This window comes from Hypanus sabinus, chromosome 3 (genome assembly GCF_030144855.1).
Source record: "Hypanus sabinus isolate sHypSab1 chromosome 3, sHypSab1.hap1, whole genome shotgun sequence".
Classification (NCBI taxonomy): Eukaryota; Metazoa; Chordata; class Chondrichthyes; order Myliobatiformes; family Dasyatidae; genus Hypanus; species Hypanus sabinus.
In genome coordinates, this window is record NC_082708.1 from 123,175,520 (window position 1) to 123,196,044 (window position 20,525).

At 38.0% G+C, this 20,525-nt stretch overlaps 2 protein-coding genes across 7 annotated transcripts in view; one reads left to right on the forward strand and one right to left on the reverse strand.

Moving 5' to 3' along the window:
- Positions 1–10,796, forward strand: part of slc26a1 (solute carrier family 26 member 1) — a 114,088-nt gene extending 103,292 nt beyond the window's left edge. For all 6 annotated transcript variants that reach the window (XM_059965058.1, XM_059965059.1, XM_059965057.1 and 3 more), the window contains 2 exons: positions 3,763–4,447; positions 8,111–10,796. In XM_059965058.1, the coding sequence (XP_059821041.1) occupies positions 3,763–4,447; positions 8,111–9,637 (2,212 nt within the window). In that variant the 3' untranslated portion in view covers positions 9,638–10,796. The remainder of the gene's footprint in view (positions 1–3,762; positions 4,448–8,110) is intronic.
- idua (alpha-L-iduronidase) overlaps positions 1–20,525 on the reverse strand; it is a 197,593-nt gene that overhangs the window by 173,910 nt on the left and 3,158 nt on the right. The window contains exon 2 of the mRNA XM_059965064.1: positions 15,479–15,619. Coding sequence (XP_059821047.1) covers positions 15,479–15,619 — 141 coding nt within the window. The remainder of the gene's footprint in view (positions 1–15,478; positions 15,620–20,525) is intronic.

Genomic DNA, 20,525 nt, shown 5'->3' on the forward strand with positions numbered 1-20,525 from the left:
AGGTACGCAGATGTTTCCAACGAGTGGATAGTCGCAAGGCTGCAGGACTGGATGGCATCCCAGGGCGAGTGCTCAGGGTGTGCCCAGCACAACTGGCAGCTGTGTTTCCAGACATTTTTAATCTCTCCCTCTTCACATTGTAGAGTGCCCTCCTGCTTCAAATTATCCACCATTGTCCCTGTACCAAAAAAGACCAAGGTAACATGTCTGAATGACTGGCATCTATCGCACTCACCTTTGCAGCCAAGGAGGATACTGGCAACTTCTACAGTGCTACTTTTAATGAACAAATGACTGATGGACTATAATATGGCCAAATATGTGGTTTTGCTGTTTGGAAGATCAAGTTTAAAGGGTCAGTACACTAATATTGGCAATACCCTTAACACTGTTGATGCACAGAGGGATCTTGAGGTCCAAGTATCTAGCTCCTTGAAAGTGGCTGCACAGGTCTGATAGGGTGGTAAAGTCAGCACATGCGATGCTTACTTTTATTAGACAAGACTGAGTCCAAGAGTCAAGAAGTCATGTTGCAGTTTTATAAAACTCTGATTAGACCGCACCTGGAGTATTGCATTCGGTTCTGATTGCCCTATTATTGGATAGATGTGCAGGGTTTGGGGGGATTTCATAAAGGTTTTACCAGGATGCTGCCTGAAGGCACGTGTATTAGGAGAAGTTGGACAAACTTGGGTTGTGTTCTCTTGAGGAGCAGAGGCTAAAGGGAGACCCAATTAGAGTTTATAATATCATGAAAAGCAAAAGAGAGAGTAGACAGCTGCGAGAGGGGTCAAGTTCACAGCAGATGCATGGAGCATTTAGTGGGTACCTGAAATGAACGATCATGGTTGTAGTGCAGGCAAATATGATGGAGGTGTTTATGAGGCTCTTATATAGGCACATAAATGTGCAGAGAAAGGAGGTATATGGACATAGTGCAGGCACAAGGGGTTACTTCAATTAGGCATCTAACATAGAACATAGAAAACTTACAGCACAATACAAGCCCTTCGGCCCACAAAGTTGTGCCCAACATGTCCCTACCATAGAAATTACTGGGCTTACCTATAGCCCTCTATCTTACTAAGCTCCATATACGTATCAAAAAGTCTCTTAAAAGACCCTATCGTTGCCTGCAGCCCACTTACCCCTGACTTCCCCTCTGTACCTACTTCCAAGCACCTTAAAACCATGCCCTCTTGTGCTAGCCATTTCAGCCCTGGGAAAAAAACCTAAGAGGCCACATGGTCAATGCCTCTCATCAACTTATACACCTCTGTCAGGTCACCTCTCATCCTCCGTCACTCCAAGGAAAAAAGGCCAAGTTCACTCAACCTATACTCATAAGGCATGCTCCCCAATCCAGGCAACATCCTTGTAAATCTCCTCTGTACCCTTTCTACGGCTTCCACATCCTTCCTGTAGTGAGGTGTCCAGAACTGAGCACAGTACTCCAAGTGGGGTCTGACCAGGGTCCTACATAGCTGCAACATTACCTCTCGGACAAGTAATTACTAGTTTATTGAGTCTGGCACAGCATGTGGGGTGAAGGGCCTGTTCCTGTGCTGTTACATTCCATGTTCAGCTGAACAAGTCCATGAGTGAAAGGAATAATTACAAAGCTAAAATAAAATTGCCTCACTTTTGCTTTGAATACAAAATTTTCTTTTTCGAATTCTCTATTTGAATCCTTCCCAAGATGACAAATTTAACATTCCACCTATTGCTCATTCTGTTTCAACTTAACGTACAGATATTTAAATGCTTCTGGGTCCTGCAGCACAGTGGTTTAGGTACAGGAAGGACATCAAGAGCCTAAGCAACTAGCCCCAAAACTCAACCTGAATTCATCATTGTGGCTAGAAAATTTATATTCCAGTTGTTAAATAAATCTGGAGTTTAAAGAAATTATTTCAGTAACGGTAACCAAGAAAATGCCAGATTGCGATGGAACCCCACGTTAACTAATATTCTTCAGGAAGAGCAATATGACTTCTTTATCTAGTTTAAATTATATAGCTCCAGACTACAGTAAATATCATGGATGGAGCATAAGCATTAATATTGCTGGAAAAGCCTAGAAGAAGAGACACTGGAAATTTGAAATAGGAAAATGTTTGAAATACTCAGAAGAAGCAGAATCTGTGATGAGAAAATCAAATTAATACCAATAAGATTTCTGTTGATCACTTAGACTCAAAACATAAACTCACTTTCTCTCCACAGAAGCTACTTGAATTGCTGAATATTTCCAGCATTTTCTGCTAATAATGCTATAATAACAATGTTAATAGCTCAGGAATAATCAATCACATTAAAAATGCAACATCTGAAATGATTGAAGCATGGTTACTTTCCAGAGCTATCATCAGAGAATGGGCGTAGAAATGTGTTAAAGATCTTTTATTAATTATATTCACGAAAGTGCAGATAATACCATTGTGTATATACTAAATTGAGTACTTAGAAGCAAAAAATTGAAAAACAAAATTACAAGACTATGAATCAGTAATAAATAATCACCAATAAATCAAGAGTAACACACACAAACGATGGAAGGGAATAAAGTTGACATTTCAGATCGAAATCCTTCATCAGGACTTAGCCCTGATTCCTTTATTCCCTGTCTTAAAGAGTTGACCCTTTATTACTCTCCATAGATGCTGCCTGACCTGCTGAGTTCCTCCAGCATTTTGTGCACTACTCTGGATTTCCAGCATCTGCAGACTCTTGTCTTTATCAATAAATCTAGTTATTTATCAAAAAATAGTTTAAGTTAAGGTTATTACCCAAAATTACTATAACCTAGATTAACACATCATGGGTATGGGCTAACTTTTTTAACCAATATTATTCCTTTTGTAACAGATTCACAGCTGCTCTTCCATTTAATGGTCATTATCTTCTTGTACCTTCCCCTCTTGATATGGTGAATTAATTCTTTCAGTAATTGTATCATACTTCTTTTATAAAAAGGCTACCAATCAGTTAATTATTTTACCTTTCTATTATGTTCCCAAATTTTGAAAGTTTGCTTTAATTATTTTTAACAATATCATTCTATTCTAACCATTAGTATATTGTATGGAATGTAGGAAACAATAGCCCAATTTCTCTCCCAAGAAACCCTGACAATTCTGCAAGGAACTCCCAACATTTTCCCACATAGTATCAAGTAGTTCAGACTCCCCAAGCTTCCTGGGAAACCTGTGCATTTGCCACTTTGACAGCGTTGTCACTGTACTCTTCAAGGAGTTCAGCACATGTCTGCCTGCAAAGGTTAGACTTTTTTCTAAATTAGCATTTCCTTGATTTTTGAAAGATGATAGCAAAAGAAGTTCAACTAATTATTATTGATTTAATGACTTTGAAGTATTTGATACTCGCCATAATTTTGAATTGTCCGCATTTATTTTATAGCTCAGCATTTTTCACATCTACAGGATTTAGTGGCAGAAACATTTACTTATTACAGTACTCAATTAATTTACTCTAGCCCACATAGCTTTCTTCCCTACTTCACTTTTTGTCCCTAGACAAAATCTAGTTTACATTGAATGAATAGTATTATCACAGTATTGCAAAATTTGCATGTTTATCTTAGTAACCCACAATTATAATCCAGACATAAATTAATACCTGTCTGATCCAGAATATTTACATCGTATAAAAGTCACCGGAGTGAAACAATGTTAAGTTGGTGTACTGCAGATGCAAAGGTTTTACATGCTGTGTAAAGTATATTTTGCTTTTGAATTGCAGAACTTTAGACCTACTTATCTCTCATACTTTACGGGAACAGCTGAAAAGAATGGAAAACGAGGAGCCATTGACTAAAAGGGATCTTCATTTAGAATCTCAAATACGGATTGAACGGACAGTAAAAGCAAAATCTGACGTGAAGAAAACAATTGCAAAGAAGTTGCAAAAAGGTTGCTCATGTTCATCGGATAAACTTAAAAACCTAATAACTGGTTTCTTCCCTGTTCTCTACTGGCTCCCAAGATACAAGCTAAAAGAATGGATTTTAGGTGATACCATTTCTGGTATCCTTGTTGCTGTTGTCATAGTTCCTCAGGCAATAGCATATGCATTACTCGCTGGCTTAGAAACCAGCGCTAGTTTGTATACATCCTTTTTCTCCTGCATTATTTATTTTTTGATGGGTACCTCACGCCATATTTCAGTCGGCATTTTCAGCTTAATATGCCTCATTGTGGGGCAGGTGGTGGATCGGGAGCTTCTTTTGGCTGGATTCGAAGTCGATGAGGACAGCAAAGTGATGCCATTAGGAATGAGCAATGCAAACAACTGGAACATCACTAATGACAATGCATCCATGAAAATGAATGTCACCCTTCCTGGATTGCTGAGCTTTGAATGCGATAAAAAATGTTATGCTGTCAGTGTTTCGGCTGCTCTAACATTTATGTGTGGCATTTATCAGGTAAGACTTTAATTGTAAAGCCTAATGCTGTCTTTTCATAACTTCAAACATCATAGATGCAAAGTGAATAATTTTGGCACCTAAAATGACATTATATTTTAGGAATAATTCAAGAAGCTCTCCTTTTCAGGATTTCAGGGTTCACCTCAATGATATGGTAAGTTTCCATGAGAGTGTAAAATATAGCAAATTCAGTAATCTCCATTAAAGAAATATCACAAAAGTCAAATGATTATATTTATCAGTTGCCACAATTTTTTTCATATACATATTGGCCTTCAATATTCAACACTTCAAATTGATTATTTAGTTAGCACCTGGAATTCAGATCAGAGTAGAAATAAAGTCAAGGGAGAACACAACAGTTATCAACATGGAAAGATTTATTTTAGTTGTTTTTAACACTGAAAGGTAAAGCCTTGTTGAGATAAAGACAAATTTGCAATTCTGTAGAAAAGTATAAGGTATGATCATCTTGCATAATTGGTAAAAACTTATGTCAATGTTAAATTAACAGATTGAGCAAAAGCTGCTAATCATTATAACGATTCTGTAAATGCATGGAACTTCAGAAAATCTCAGATGCCACACTAAATAGCTTAGGACTGATAAAGTATTTCTTGCAATTGATTGGGTTGCAAGCCTTATTTTAATGATTTATTTATTCATATTCAATTCTTTAGTTTGTTAAAGAACAACAAAGGGATCTTAGTTTACAAACCCGAAGATCACGAAGGTGGCAACACATGTAGATAGTGTGCTGACGACAACATAGGAGACTCTTGCCTTATTAACTGGAGTGCAAGTACAGAGCAGTCTTAGTACAACATTAGTGACACCATTGCTGTCAGCCTGTGTGCAGTTTTGGTCACCATATTGATTAGGAGATGGCATGGATCCCATAGGCTAAATGGCCTCCTTGTTGTAAAAAGCAACCACTCCAAGGAATATAGAATGTTATGAAGCAATTCGATTAAGGTTTTCAAAGTATAAGGGGTGATTGACAAGATACATAAAAAGAAACTATTTCTAGTAATTCTGTCCTCCTAGTCTTAATCCCCTCTTCTAAAAATTAGAGCCAGAGCTTCTGAATTGAAGTTAAGAAACACTTCGAAATGAAGACAGGTGGAAAATACAAATGAGCTTCTGCAGACAGCAATTAATACTAGATAAGTTGATTGAGCAGAGGCAAGCACTCCGAATAGTATCACAGTTCTACTACAATCTTACTAAATGGCAGAACAGTATTCCAACAGTAAACTATTCAAATTACCCAATTAAGTGCAGAAATAGTAGGAAAAAAGGGTAGTTATCATTTTGGATCTTTGAGCTTGGAATTTAAGAGACATAATTAAACTATGAATAAAGTTGTAATTTTCCTGCCATCTTGTGATTTATGTGATGATGTGCCCAGTAAAATGGATTCCAATTAATTGGGACATATCAAGACCAGTACATTTTGGCCCAATTAGCTGAAGTTTCATGAAAATAGTTACAAAGGTATAAAGAGACCAACTACCATTTAACTGAGTAACAAATTATGTATTTAAATGAAATACAGACAAATTAGAACACTACCAATACTACTACAATCCTATAAAACTGTATTGGGTTGTAATACTTATCGACGGAGGAATTCATCCACTGTATATTGTCATGTTCTTTAGATTGACTGCAAATGAATAAAACCAGTGCAGACACCCACTGTAGATAATGGACTGCCTTCACATAACTTTTTCAATGATTGCATTCTCCAAATCTTCATTTTCATTGTAACCTTCAAGATGATTGTCAACACCTTCAAATTCTTCAGTTCCTAGTAATGAAATCATTTCATTTTCACACAAGACCATTTCTGGCATCTCCAAGCCTGAATGCTCGAGACTGCAGAGAGTGAAACAGTTCGGAATTGTCTTACTGCTTATTTCTCGCCAACTATCAGTGACAAAAATGACTGATTTGAATGCAAACACACACAAGTGACGCTATTTAAAAACTGAACACTCTAAGTATGGTCCACATGACTGATGCCCATTACAAATTATTTGGCAATAGTCTCCAGAGTCCCAAATAACCAAACAGAATCCTGTCAATTTTCTCAATTAGATCTTGCTCATTAAGAGTTGCCCTAAATGAACAGCTGCCCTGTTTAACCGATGGCCATTTAACCAAAGTCCACAATATTACTCAATAGAACAATAGCTGAGAAGCTTGGTGGCAGTATTTCTCAGCCATCCAACACAGTGTGGCTATGGGCCATGAAAGAGAGCTATCTAGGTATAATTAAACTTTGCATATACAATTGTTTTGTCGTGTCTAATTACTGATTGATAACAATATCCCTATTGCTTTCCATTCTTCCGTGGATAACATCTTAAGACTAACAGGGCTGGACTGGATTTTACTAGTGTCTGTTGGATAGCAGCATTAGTGGTACTTGGACTGTTCAGCTGCATCCGGAGCACAAATTCAGTAATGGTGATGGGATATCGGTTATTGACCAAACACTCAATCATTTTCCCAGTTTTAAAAATATATAAATTTTATAACCAGCAAAATAAACTGGCTGAAAACTAGGCATTGGGATGATAGGTAAAACTGATCAGCCACCAGCACTCTGGTTGAAGAGGCTTGTAAACTGTCGCATTCTATATTTACATTCTGGGCTCAATCATCATTAAGAGATGATATTCTTGAATTGTTTATTTCTTGTTAACTTGTTTGAAGATTGACAAAAAGCTTCGAGCTAATCTTTTGGTTGTGATGGTCACTTACCTATGTCCACAGCTTGCAACTTTCATTGTCCAGCTTACAGATATTCTTGTGTATAGCTTGTCACTATTTTCTTGACTGTACATCTGATTTACATTGCTCCTGATGTGGCCTTCTATGCTCCTGACTATATCAGAGTTCCCCCTGATAATGGGTTGTGTAGGAACTTCAGATTTTCTGTTCCTTTTGATACTCCAAGGCACTTCACAAGTGAAGAGCCTAGAGCTACCAAAATGTTCCAAGTTTATCCCATTGCGTGCAAGTGCCACATGATGAAGAGAGAACTTTACTTCAGAAGAACAAAATTTAATGACAAATCCATGGACAACAGGTTGATTGGTGAGGGGGAGATTAAGTACTGATGTTTAATCTTGCACACCTACCATCTGTTAGTGAGATAATCAAAAAGAGGGAAGGAAACAAGTGAGATGGAGTTAGTTTGGGGGGTGGGGAGAGAGGAGAGCAGAGAAAGGATACAATGCAAATTCAGGATCTCTGCCCAAACATCTGTTTGCAAGCAGAGATACTATTTCTGTTTTTCTGTTTATCATAGCCCTACAGTAAGTGACAGTGTGACTGATACAGGCTGACTCATGGTGCTTTATGGCACAGAAAAAAACAGGCGTTTTCAGCCCCAGTTTGTACATTCTGACCAAGTTGTCCACCTGAGCTAATCCCATTTGCTTGCATTTGTGCATATTCCTCCAAACCTTTCTATCCATGCAACTGTGTAATTGTCTTTTAAATGATCAAAGTATTCCTTACAATGCCAGTAAATCATCAAGGATATTTCATGGATGTGGGAAAAAAAATCCTTTTATTGGTGGCATAGGTATTTGATTTTATATTTATGATTAAGTGTTTTTTCTCATTCTTTGTTTCTTATTCCAGTTACTGATGGCAATTTTCCACCTTGGATTTGTATCCAAGTATCTATCTGAGCCCTTGCTTGATGGATTTGCAACTGGTGCCTCAATTACCATCGTAACAATGCAAGTCAAGTATCTCATTGGAGTAAAACTACCACGTAGCCATGGACCTGGTAGCGTTGTTGTAACTTGGATAAACATTTTTAAGAACATTCATAAAACCAATCTCTGTGATTTGATAACAACAGCCATTTGCATGCCTTTGTTGATTGCCTCCAAGGAATTAGGAGAAAGATACAAGAATAAGCTTAAGTTTCCCTTCCCAATGGAACTGACAATTGTAGTCATAGCTACATTGATATCTCATTTTGTAAATCTAAATGAATTGTATGGTTCAAGCATCACTGGTCCAATCCCCACTGGTTTCTTACCTCCTAAAGTTCCAAGTTTATATCTTTTACCAAGAGTTGCTATTGACGCTATAACACTTGCAATTATCAGTTTTGCCTTCACAATCTCACTGGCTGAGTTGTTTGCAAAGAAGCATGGATACACAATTCATGCCAATCAAGAGACTTACGCTCTTGGATTCTGTAATGTAATACAATCATTTTTTCATTCATACGCTTCCAGTGCAACTTTGGTTAAAACACTTGTTAAAGATTCCAGTGGGTGTCAGACTCAACTGTCTAGTCTTGTCAGTGCTGTGCTGGTATTGATGTTACTTCTTTTCTTAGCTCCTGTATTCTATTCTTTGCAGAAGTGTGTGCTGGCAAGCATCATTATAGTCAGTCTAAGGGGCGCTCTCATGAAATTTCGTGACCTGCCAAAGTTATGGAAAATGAGCAAAATTGACACTGTGGTCTGGTGGGTCACTATGTTGTCTGTAGTTTTAATAAGCACTGAACTAGGGCTTTTCACAGGGGTAACATTTTCAATTTTGTGCGTCATTGTTCGCACCCAACTACCCAGGACAGCTTTGTTAGGTCGAATGCAGGATTCAACTCTGTATGAAGATCAGTCAGAGTATAATAATCTCACATCTGTTCCCCAAATAAAAATCTTTCGGTTTGAAGCTGCCCTGTACTATGCCAATAAAGATTACTTCCTAGATAGCCTAATGAAGAAGGTTGGTCTGAATCCTGCTTTGGAAATTGCAAAACAGAAAAAGGCAGAAAGCAAACAAAATGAAAAAAAGAAAGCAGGGAAAACATTCAGTGGTAACATCAACCAAGAACAATCTATTGTTATCAAGGAAATGATTCCTAAAAATTATAATTTTCACACAATTATTCTAGATTGTTCCACCATACAATTCTTGGATACTGTTGGTATTAATACAATGAAGATGGTTCTGCAGGATTACAATGATATAGGTATCAGAATCCTCCTGGCCAGATGCAATCCTTCAGTGATTGATTCTCTGAGTCGGGGAGAGTACTTTGGAGAAAACTGTAAGGAGATGTACACTTTGCTTTTCTATAGTGTGGATGCAGCTGTTCAGTATGCTGAAGCCCAATGGTCTGCGTCAGGTAATTCCACTCTCTAAGTACATTCTGTTGCCAAGTATTGACCATGCACTATGGAAACAGCAAAATGTGTCCTTTTTAAAGGACTTGTTATTCCAAGCTATGGATCACAATAAATTTTAATCAGTTCTGATGTTATATTCCACTGGATATGGCACAGAAAGCTAATCTACCACATTGTGGTCAAATAGATTGCAAAAATCCTTATTTTGATTTGACTCTGATTTATATGGGTGATGAAATTTTATGACACAGTTAGTATTCCTTGGTGAACAAGGGAGGAAAAAAGGAGGGGGCGTCTTTGGTGGAATTAATCTTTTACACAAAGATGAAAGTAATTACCTAAAGAATAGGCATGAGTAAATACATTCATAATGGAAGAATAAAATGTTACTTTTTAAACATAATTTATCAGTAGTGACCACATGAGTAAAGACCATTGTTTGCCCTATGTTAAAATGTCTTATGTTAATAGTTCAATTAGTTTATGTGAACAGAGCAGAATTATTAAACTGCACACAATTCTTTCAAATTCTGTTGACACTGGCTTAAGGTGCCAAGCCATACACTACTGTGTTCAATGGATATAATTATTTTCCTGCTATAAAAGTTTAGATAGAAATGTTCTCTCAATATCGTACAGATAGGCACTGCTGATATTAATCTGGTATTGCTAATTTAAAGCATGGAACACTGAGGGCTTGCTCCTTTTACAGGAGAAAAGTCATCACTTTGTAAGTCCATTTGTGTGCCCTCACCACAATGTCAACAACAATGTCATGATTACAATTGGGTCCAAGTTATTTTTCTGCTTTTGTAGTAAATTGATAGTGGTTTGTCACAGTGTTATCCATAAATTTTATAAGCACTGAATTAGGTGTTTTTTTTTTGCAAAGTAGCATTTGTGGATATGTGCATCATAATTCAAAATCAAGTACTAGAATAGCTTCATCAGGATTGGTGCTAAAGAAAAGATACCTTTCCCCAAGCTCTTTGAACCAACTATCTTACACTGTGCATTATGAAACAACAGTATCTGGTAGATTTAATGAAAATATTTCTAAAAATATATATGATTGAGGATTATATCCCCTAATGACAAAATTCTGAGCACGTGAAAATGAGTGACTTGAACTAATCAACTTGAAATATAAATAAATTAAGACTTATTATTTATAATTCTGGTGTTTCATTTGTTTTTATTTTACTCTAACATTGCTTTGTTACTATATCATGGACCAATAATTTCGGAAGTAGTCTGTGCTTTCTAACATTCTGGTCACCAGTTGTGGACTTCAGCTTGAATTGTGTCCATAAGTGAAGCTAATTAGTTGTCTGAACAAATTTCAACAGACTACAAAACAGAATAATTCTAATTAAAATTCAAATTGTTGCTTACTTACAGTCCTGCTGTTGTACTGAAGTGACCTCTGCTTAAGGGTATCTTTTGGGCAAAAGGGTTAATGGATTCCAATATGTATTAAATAATTGAAACTGCACTTATCTATAATATTATCATGAGATTATAAATAAGTCATCAAAATATTATCTTGTAAACTGTATTTAAGTCATATCATTTGCCGCATGTATTAATTCTGTATACATTATAGAAATTATTCCGTATCTGTACTTGAAACATACAACTAATAAATTAAGAATTAAAGAATTGTATTTACAAAAGTCCATTTTTGATTCAAATAAAACACTGGACAACTTGTGCTTTAATCAATCTGAATAGAACAGTGGCCTTGAACTTCAGTCCTGTGGCAATGTTACTTCCTTAACAAAGACCTATTTCCAGTCTGCAATGCAACTATAACCAGGTCTAGGTTAAACTACCCAAGTGCAAAAATTAAATTTGTTATTTATGGTTACCATTCGCCGATAATATGAATTATTGGCAGGCACTTAGCAGTATTGCCCAAAAATCAGACCACATTGTTTCATGGTGATACCTGCTGGTGAGTTTCAAAATTAGGCTTCCACATCTTCTCAACTCTGCTATTTTCAGGAATTTTCAGGAACATGTTGAGAACCCAATCCATTGAGGCCAATTAAAAGATTTCATTCTGTCCATGTCTCCAACAAGCACTTCCATCCGTCACTTCCAAGTCCAGACCCTGACTTTGCGTCAACACCATCATATTCAGACCTCAATCTTCAACAACTGGCCCCACTGTGCCCCCCAATCCGGACTCTAGTCTACTTCTGCATGCTCCACGGCACAGTAAAAAGAAACTGAGCTGGAAGGGAATGCATGCTCCATAGGAAAATGTGCAATCTGACAACTTCAGCTCTGGGCACTCGTGAAGTTTGCCTTTGTGAGGCTGTGACAGAAAAATCGTGTACCTCTAACTTCAGAAATGAATTCTTACACCTAAAATGATTAAAAGAATTTCTGAAGACTAAACCATTGTTAGAAGTTGATTAATAAAATTCTGTCTGTAAAATGTGGAAATTAAACAACAATACCCCATTTTCTGCACAGCAGTTTAAACATTCATCCTGAAAAATACTGATATAAAGCTCAATATGGACACACAGCTGGAAGACAGAGTCATAAAGCACAGAAATAGGGTCTTCAGCCTAACCTGTTCATGGCAACCACCATTAAACCCAATACAAATTTTTCTTCACGTATTTACTATACACTAGGGACAATTTTTAAATAACTAATTTACTGACCAGCTGCCATACCTTTCAGATTCAGGATTCAAGATTGTTTAATGTCATTTTTCAATACGAGTGCAAAGGGAAATGACATGATCATTACTCCAGATCCGATGCAGCATAAAAACGCAATAAATATAAAGAACACAATAACTAAAAATTGATAAATCAGATGCGAGCGGAAACAGAAGCACAAGGTGGATGTGAACACAGGAAGAAGTTTAGAGTGGTTTGTGAATTCTAAAAAAGGGATTTGAAGCTTGGGTGAATGTTTGCATTAATGACCATAATTTTGGAGTAATAGCCCTCAACGAGTCATTTTCAAATGGTTCAGCAAATTAGAATTAGTTAAATAAGTATCCAAGGGAATACCCATTACAATTTAATTCACAACAATAAAAAAAAACACTAATATAATACAAGATCCCAAAAAAGTCAATTGGAGCATTATCAAAGTGAAATTTGACTCAACCACAAAGAGACATATTAGGAAAGAAAATCAAAGTCTTGGTCAGTTTTTACGGAACATCTTAAAAGAGAGGTAGAAAGGAACACATTTCAGAAATTCTGTAGATCCAAGTTAGATTTAAAGTGCAGGCATGCAGAGATCTGTCCGGCTATAAAAGGCTGCAGAGAGTTGAAAATAGGTGGTGAGACAGATGGAGGATAAGTGAAAGTACAAAGGTACTTGAAGATAAGGATGATGCTTTTACTACATAAATGAGAAATTGATAAAGGCCAAGGGCAGATTTGTGAGAGAAAGTTAGCAGCAGCAAAATAGAAAGAAACAGTTTCAAGTTGGGTTCTAGTTCAATAAGAAAGGAACAAAGCAAAATCAATGAGGGGCTTTTCAGCTAACTGTGTTGAACTCTGCATTTGTATTGAGGGAAAAAAAGACAAGCAATACTTTCCTAGAGTTAAGTTTGTTATCTGTCAAAAAGAGTTTTTGAAAAGTTACACACAACAAAAAGTAAAACATGAATAAATAGTAAAATTCAAATACTATACTGCCTATTTTTCTGTTATATTTATTCCACTAATGACTATTTTTATACAGTTGAACTTCTATTCTTTAATAATTAAAGTCTCATCCAAAACTAACACTGCCTCCTGCTGTTTCACAGTAATTCTATAAAATACTGTATAGGAAATATTAACATCCTAAAGCTGAGGTGCATTCCACAATTACCAATGATACCCAATTTCATGAGGCTTGAGTTCGTTTATTTCACATTTCCAGCATATACAGTGTTCTGCATGCATTGGAAGGAAGAAATTGCATTATTTAAATACGTTTCAAGTTAGGTCATATAACACCAGGTAATTCCATAAACTGTAACTTTCCACTGTCAAGCAAACTTCACATTTGACTTTTAAACAAAATATTAACAATAAATAATGTCTGATATCTTTGGCTATACTTCTGATGTCTGCTACAGACATTCCTCCTCCCCCTCACACTGGGTTCATCAAGACCAGCTCATCTGAAATTGGAGATCTGACCTACCTCACTACAAGTCACTTCTGTGCATGCTCATTCTTGGAATGCTTGATCAGGCTCACCTCTACATCTTGGTTATTTTGCATAATGTGTTTCTTTGCATTGTGACAGTCTTGAAACACACAGCTACCTTTCTACGTACAAGCCAGGTAAGTGTGTGATATTGATATAAGTCAGCCATGGCGACCACTCAGTAAATTCCAGGCATTTAACCTGGGTATGTAATAATATTTATTTACTCCAAAGGTATTCCCACAGTCATCTTTCCCCTACTATTATCACACAAAGACCAAGAGGAGATGACTGGAATTCTTCAAAGGTATTCATTTAAATGCTTAGCTCTATATTGGTGTCTAGCTCAAATGCATCCTTTGCCCATATGCTCTCAGCAAGATTTTCCAAATTCAATAGAAGGATCATTAAAATTAATGTCAGTGCCCTCTACAAGACAACAACCCCAATAGTTACAAGCTCAAATACAGTTTATTGTTGTTCAGCTGTACACCCGTACACCACCAAATGAAAAAAAATGTTTCTCCAGAGCATGGCGCACAACACAGTCCATATAACTCATAACAATACAAAGTTATATTACCAAAAATAAATTAACAAATAATAAGGTGCATATATGATACAAGTTATAAACAGTAAGATGCTATTGGTGCTTCATGTGTGATGAAACCTGATGCTGGCAGGGAGTTCAGGAATCTTATGGCCTGGGGGGGGGGGGGGGAGGGGGTGGAATGCTGTTTCCATCCTAACAGTTCTTATACAGTACCTCCTGTCTAATGTTAGAGGGTGGAAGTGCTTGTTGGGCAGGTGGAAGATATCATTGACAATGCTGCGGGCCCTGCATACGCAGCGCTCCTGACAGATTTCTCTGATGAGTAGAAGAATGACCCCAATGATCCTCTCAGCAGTCCTCGCAGTCCTTTGGAGGGGCTTACGGTCGGGGGTTTTGCCAGACAGGGATGCAGCTGATCAGGACACTCTTGACGGTACTCTTATAAAAAGTAGTAAAAATGGGGGGGGGGGGGGGGGGCGGGGAAGTTGGAAGATCCTCTCTCATCTCAATCTCCTCAGGAAGTTGGGACATTGCTGTGCTTTCTTGACTAAATAGGTTGTTAGATCTCAGTTAGATCTGCTGGGCAGGCCACCATATCCGCATGCCCAATATGACAGGTTAGCAGATGGACTGACAAAAGGATCTCAAACGTGATCATTGCAACACCCCCACTGAAGCTTGCTTGGCTTTTGACTATTGGAAGCAGATTTGGGTTGCTATGGAGATTCTCAAGCCATGCAACAGAAACACAGTATAATCTATTTGATAAATTACCCACCCTGACAGGCTTTTCCTGATATTTCCATATTGTCACCATCAGACATTTCATCGCAGACACTGAGGGAGCACTGAAGAAGAAGTCTGCACACCTATAATTCATTTATCACCAATACCACCTCCCTAACCCAACTATGTATTAATGTGGATAAATTCATGCTTTTCACAATAATCTGCGTCAGTAACAAACCTATCACATCTCATGGAAAAGTAACCAACACAAAAGAATATTTTATAACCTTGGATTAATAATATGTTATACCTAAAGAAGCGAGTACTACATTATTTAGGAAATTTTTAATGCATATTTGTGCAAATACATTAAGGTATATAATTTTGCAGACTTACCGGATTGAGATTAATTCTAATAGCCAATGGATTCGAACTTGTTCAATACCATTGTGAGGTACTGAGGCAACATATGCAAGGTTCAGTTCTTGGTCTTTACTTAAGTCAAACAGGTCTGCTCTGTTGTGTGGAAGAGGAGGGCTGTGATGATGTATAAAACAAAAATAAGCAAATATAGTCAATGTAAGCAATTAAAATGCATTAAGCGTCTTTTTTAAAGAACAAAGCAATCCAAACACAAATAAGAAATATATGCAAGGTTTAAAGGAGTAATATATTCTAAAAGAAGCATGGAATAGAATTACAGAATTAAAGGACTAAAAAGTGTCATTATCATTCAAAATTACAACATCTAAAGGAATTAGTGACAATAAAGATGTTGACGTTGTAATAAATCTCTCTGTCTCTCTCCCCTTTGAGGGGTATAGCATAACTAAAGGCCATTAATTAGATCATTACCAGGAGACAGCCAGAGTGGTGAGACTGAGGCTACATCCACACTAGACCGGATAATTTTGAAAACACCGGTTTCGCGTAAAAACGATAGGCATCCACACTCAGCGTTTTTGAAAATACTTCTGTCCACATTAAAATGGATATTTTGGCAAATCTCCTCCTACTGCGCATGCGCAGGACACATCTACTGAAAACAAGCAACATATTTGGTGTCAAATCTTGTCGTGAAAGACTTGCTGCACATTTGTCTAGTTACAGACTAGAAAAACTTAAACGGCTGACAGCTGTTGGCTCTCGTGCAGGAGAACTTAAAATTAAAAAAACAAATATTGGAGCGTATGGAGGCAACTGACCTAGGGACCTGGGACAGTATGACCCAACTGACGCCAAACATTGAAAAACTGACAAACTCTGTTGCATTAATAAAGCCCCTTGTTAAATATATAAAACATGTTTGCATCAGTATTATTTTGTATTTCCATACAGTGTTACATTAGGCTGTTACACATCTATTGTCAGAAAAGTATTTGCATAAATAGGTAAACCACCTTCACACAAGCAAGGTCAGTAAACAGGGCAAAGTGAGTATACTTATTTATTCAGTAAGTTATAGGTCAAAGTATTTGGTGAGTACATTTCTAACTCTTCTGGCTTCAGTCTCATTGCTGTCTGTTCTGAAATTGTTAGGCTGCGTTCAAGAAAACAATGAAATAGCGTGCTGCCATCACCATCTGTTCTGGCACAGCATGACAGCGTTTTTAGATTTCTCCGGTTACCCCATCCACACTGCTCTGACCAAGCGGCGTTTTCAAAATTACACACCCTGGAGAGTATTTCTGAAAATCTCCATTTTCGGGGAAGGAAAACGCCGTTTCAATGAAGACGAAGAGAAAAAGCTTCGGTTATGGATTTATCCGGTGTAGTGTGGATGTAGCCTGAGGCACTGGCTTGCAAAGGAAGTAATTTAACTTAATAGTGTAGATTAATTTAAGAAGCCCATGACTGGGTGAAGGAAACAGTGGGTTACACTGGTACATTTAAATAAGATGAGATAAGGCATGAATGGTGCCTGAACACTGGTAATGGCTAAGTAACACACACAAAATGCTGGAGGAACTCAAAAGGCCAGGCAGCATCTATGGAGAAGAGTACAGTTGACATTTCAGGTCGAGACCCTTCAGCAGGACTGGAGAAAAAAAACGATGAGGAGTTGGGGCCGGAGTCCAGTCCTGCTGAAGAGTCTCAACCTGAAATGACGACTGTACTCTTTTCCATAGATGCTGTCTGGCCTGCTGAGTTCCTCCAGCATTTTGTGTGTGTTGCTTGAACTTCCAGCAATGGCAGATTTTCTCTTGTTTGTGACTGCTAATGGCTAATTGGGCTCAAAGGGATCTGTCACAAATATACAATGTAACCTGCATTGTTAGAGCTAGCCAAAACGTTAACATTTTAAACCTTAAAGCAACTTAAAAAGCAATAAGAGCATAAGACAATAAGACACAGGAGCAGAATTAGGCCATTCAGCCCATCGAGTCTGCCCCACATTTCCATCATGGGTGATCCCGGATCCCACTCAACCCCATACATCTATCTTCTCGCCATATCCTTTGATGCTCTGACCGATCAGGAAATATTCAACTTCTACCTTAAACATACCCATGGACTTGGCCTCCACCGCAGTCTGTGGCAGAGTATTCCACAGATTTACTACTCTCTAGCTAAAAACATTCCTCCTTAACTCTGTTCTGAAAGGAAACCCCTCAATTTTGAGGCAGTGCCCTCTAGTTCTGGATACTCCCACTAGAGAAAACAACCTCTCCACATCCACCCTATCTAGTCCTTTCAACATTCGGCAGGTTTCAAAGAGATTCCTTCCCCCTGCCCCCCCATATTCTTCTAAATTCCAGCAAGTACAGGCCCAAAGCTGCCTAGTGCTCCTCATGTTAACCCCTTCATTCCTGGAATCATTCTCTTGAACCTCCTCTGGACTCTCTCCAATGACAATAAATCCTTTCTGAGATAAGGTGCCCAAAACTATTGACAATACTCCAAGTGCAGCCTGACTAGTGTCTCATAAAGGCTCAGCATTATCTTTCTTTTATATTCTATTCCCCTTGAAATAAATGCCAACATTGCATTTGCCTTCTTTACTACAGACTTAATCTGTAAATTAACCTTCTGGGAGTCTTGCATGAGGATTCCTAAGTCCCTCTGCACCTCTGATGTTTAAACCTTCTCCCCCATTTAGATAATAGTCTGCACTATTGTTCCTTTTATCAAAATGTATTATCATACATTTTCCAACACTGTATTACATCTGCCACTTTTTTGCCCGTTCTTCCAATTTGTCTAGGTCCTGCTGCAATCACATTGCTTCCTCAGCACTACCCTCCCCTCCACCTATCTTCATATCATTCACAAACTTTGCCACAAAGCCATCAATTGACAAACAATGTGAAAAGCAGCGGTCCCAATACTGACCCCTGAGGAACACTATTAGTCACTGGCAGCCAACGAGAAAAGGCCCCCTTTATTCCCACTCGCTCCTGTTTGTCAGCCATTCCTCTATCCATGCCTGTAACTTTCCTGTAATGCTGCAGGATTTTATCTTGTTAAGCAATCTCATGTGTGGTACCTTATCAAACGCCTTCTGAAAATCCAAGTAAATGACATCCATTGCCTCTCCTTGCTTATTATTTCTTTGAAGAACACCAATAGATTTGTCAGGCAAGATTTCCCTTTACAGAAAGCATGCTGACTTTGACTTATTTTATTATTAGTCTCCAAGTGCCCAAAATCTCATCCTTAATAATAAATTCCAACACTTTCCAAACCACTGAGGTTCGGCTAACTGGCCTATAATTTCCTTTCTATTGCCCTCCTCCCTTCTTAAAGAGTGGAAGTGACATTTGCAGTCTTCCAGTCGTCCGGGACCATGCCAGAATCAAGTGATACTTGAAAAATCACAGCCAATGCATCTGTTATCTCTTCAGTAAGCTCTCTCAGGACTCTGGGATCTAGTCCACCTAGTCCAGGTGACTTACCCAACTTAAGACCTTTGAGCTTGCCTAGCATTGTTTCTTTTGTAGTAGCAATGACACTCATCCCTCCATTAAGTTTATCTGCCAACTTTTATCCCCCATTACTACCTCACTAGCATCATTTTCCACTGGTCCAATATCAACTCTCACCTCCCTTTTATTCATTATATAACTGACAAAACTCCTGGTATCCTGTTTTATATTACAGTATTGGCTAGTCTGCCCTCATATTTCATCTTCTCCCTTCTGATAGCTTTTTAGTTACCTTTTGTTGGATTTTAAAAGCTTCCCAATCATCCAACTTCCCACTCACTTTTGCTAATTTCGTTGGCTTTTATGCAGTCTTTAACTTCCTTTGTTAGCTACGGTTGCCTACCCCTACTATTTGAAAACCAGATTTCCTCTGCGAGACATATCTATCCTGTGCCTGGTGAACTATACCCAGAAACATCAGCTGTCTCTGCTCTGCTATCAGTATCCTCCTCCAATCCACCTGGGCAAACTCCTCTCTCATGCCTCAGTAATTCCCTTTATTCCACTGGTATACTGATACAAGTAAGGAGAGAAAAGCTGAAATATGAAGGTATGCTAGATATTAATATAAAAGAGGATATCGAAAAGTTTTTTTCAAAGTAAGAGAGGCAAAAGTGGACATTGGACCACTGGAAAATGGGGACAAAAATGCCAGACAAACTGAATAAGTTTTTGCATCAGTCTTCACTGTGGAAGACACTAGTAGCATGCCAGAAATTCAAGTGTGTCAGTGGGCAGAAATAAGTATATTCACTATGTAGTTGCTTGGGAAGCTGAAAAGTCTGAAGATAGATAAATCAACTGGATTAGATGGACTATGCCCCAGAATTTTGTTAGAGGAAATTGTGTAGGCATTAGTAGTGATGCTGTAAGAATCACTAGATTATGGAATGGTTCCAGAGGACTGAAAATTGCCAATGTAACTCCACTCTTTAAGAGACAGAAGAAATCATAGGTCAATTCGCTGGGAAGAGGTTGGAGTCTTATTAAGATTCAGGTTTTGGGATACTTGGGGGCATGTGATAAAATAGGCCAAAGTCAATGTGGTTTCCTTCAACGGAAATCTTGCCTAACTAATTTGATGGAATTCTTTGAGCATGAAGGAAGTTGACTTGGATTTTCAAAAGGTCACATGAGGCTGCTAGATAAGATCCTATGGTATTGCAGAAAAGATATTAACGCTGACAGAAGATAGTCTGAGTAGCAGAAGGCAAATAGTGGGAATAAAAGTTGCCTTTTCTGATTGGCTGCCAATGATTAGTGGTGTTCCTTCGGGGTCAGTGTCATGTCCCCTACATTTGATGTCATATGTTAATAGTATAGATGACAGAATTGATCGCTTTGTAGCCAAGTTTGTAGATGGACACAAAAATAAATGGAGGGGCAGGTAGTGTCGAGGAAGCAGGGAGTCCGCAGGACTTGGACAGATTAGAAAAATTAGCAGAGAAGTGCCGGGAATAAAGGCATAGACTATTTTCTAAACACAGAATGAATCCAGAAATCAGAGGTGCAAGGGG